Source organism: Cordyceps fumosorosea (assembly GCF_001636725.1).
Source record: "Cordyceps fumosorosea ARSEF 2679 chromosome Unknown scaffold_8, whole genome shotgun sequence".
Taxonomy (NCBI): domain Eukaryota; kingdom Fungi; phylum Ascomycota; class Sordariomycetes; order Hypocreales; family Cordycipitaceae; genus Cordyceps; species Cordyceps fumosorosea.
Genome location: NW_017387308.1, coordinates 898467 through 900258, shown reverse-complemented (window position 1 = coordinate 900258; position 1792 = coordinate 898467). Strand labels below are relative to the sequence as shown.

The 1792-nt window shown below is 67.4% G+C and overlaps 1 protein-coding gene across 1 annotated transcript; it reads right to left on the bottom strand.

The window, feature by feature from the left end:
* Positions 1–607: 607 nt before the first annotated feature.
* On the bottom strand, positions 608–1469 carry ISF_04121 (laccase; the record flags this gene model as incomplete). The annotated part of the gene is made up of 2 exons (XM_018847727.1): positions 608–1095; positions 1175–1469. The coding sequence occupies 2 exons, from the start codon at positions 1467–1469 to the stop codon at positions 608–610; spliced, it is 783 nt and encodes a 260-aa protein (XP_018705307.1).
* Between the last annotated feature and the right edge of the window lie 323 nt (positions 1470–1792).

Below are 1792 nucleotides of genomic sequence, written 5' to 3'. Positions count from 1 at the left end.
GCGGGGATGGGGGAGGGAGGGTAGGGATAGGCGCGGTCGTCGGTGTAGAAGATGACGTCGGGCGTCACGGGCCCGCCGGAGACTGTCACCCACGGTTCGGAGCCGGGCTCATCATCCTCATCATCCTCATCATCCTCATCGTCCGCCGTCGCCGCCGTCGCCGCCACCTCCGCATCCTCTTCGGGGGCAAACTCCGGCGGGGCAGCCCGCACGGACAACACGGCATATCCGGTGATCATCTGCGGGGCGCTCATCGCGTTGTACCGCACCTTGAAGGCGCCGGCGCGCTTCGGCCGCAGCAGCACCGAGTAGCGCTCGCCGTTGCTCAGCGGGATCGCGTGCACGCGCTGCGGCACCACGTACCCGCCGTCCACCGCGTACACCCACATCTCGTGCTCGTCCACCGAGAAGGCGCCGGTCACGAAGTTGGTCGACCCGAGCACGTTCAAGGCCACCCAGCGGCCGGCCGTCGCGCGGACCGTCTCCACCGGGCTGTGGTCGTCGTCGCGGCAGCCGTGGAAGATGGGCGGCGGGATGGCGCTCTCGTTGAAGTGCGTCATGTCGCCCCCAAACGCGGCCATGACCTTTGGCGGGAAGCACGGGGTGGTTACCCTCGGTCGGTTAGGGAGGAGCCGGGGATGAGCGCGAGGTCCGCCTTTTGCACGGGTGTCAGGTTGGCGCTCATGAGCTCGGCGGGGAGGCACCGCGCGCGGCCCTTGCCGTTGAACACCAACTTCTCGTAGCAGGGGATCTCGATGCCCGATGCGAGCGTGACGGCCCACTTCTCCTCGGAGGTGACGCGCAGGAGGTCGAAGACGGCGAGGGTGCGGGCGGTGTGGGCGGCGCGCTCCATGGCGCGGGACGCGGCGGCGGCCGGGTCGATGAGGTGGAAGGGGTGGGGGGTGCCGGGGCGCGGGCGGATGAAGACGGCGCCGTACAGGCCGTCCTCGATCTGGTCGCGCGCGTGGGAGTGGTACCAGTAGCTGCCGTGCTGGGTGGCGGCGAAGCGGTAGGTGAAGGAGCGGCCGGGACGGATGTGGCGCTGGGTGACGCCGGGGACGCCGTCGGACCAAGGGGTGCCGTGCATCTCCAGGCCTGGATTTGTCTGTCAGTTTGTTCTGCTTCGCGTTGCGTGTGAAGAAGCTCTCTCTGTGGGCGAGCACCCCCGACGCACCGTGAAAGTGTAGAGTAGTGTTGAAGGGCGAGTTGTTGACGACGCGGACGGTGACGGCGTCGTCCTGGTCGAAGCGGAGCTCCGGGCCGGGCGTCTGGCCGTTGACGAGCAGCACCTTGCGCGGGACGCCGAGGGGCGCGTACTCGGCCCAGGTGATTTCGAGGTCGAACTCGGCCGTCTTGGGCGCGGACGGCAGGGACGGCGATGCGGAGGCGTCGAGGTGGTGAGGCACGACCGAGGCCGCCGCGAGAGAGGCGGCGGCCAGGAGGAGCCATGATGTCGTCTTCTTCCACATGATTTGGTGACGCGGGCGCGAGGTCGGAGCTGGGAAAAGGGCGGGAGGGAGAGGCCAATTAGTAGCTGCAGGATGTGGTGGTAGACGCCGGCCTGACCAGGCTGAACATCTCTTTCACAGCCTTGACCACCAGCCCGTCTTTGGTTTCCGTGTTGTGGGAGTACAGAGGAGTTCTTGTCGCGCGCTCAAGCCGAAGCCGAATGCTGCGGTGAATCCCAAAGTTTACGGCTGGAATGCTTTGGCACGAGGATTGCGCCAATTCACCCGCCTTTCCCTTGTCCATCTTCCTCCCCCCCCTTTCATCCCCCCCCCCCCCTCCCCCG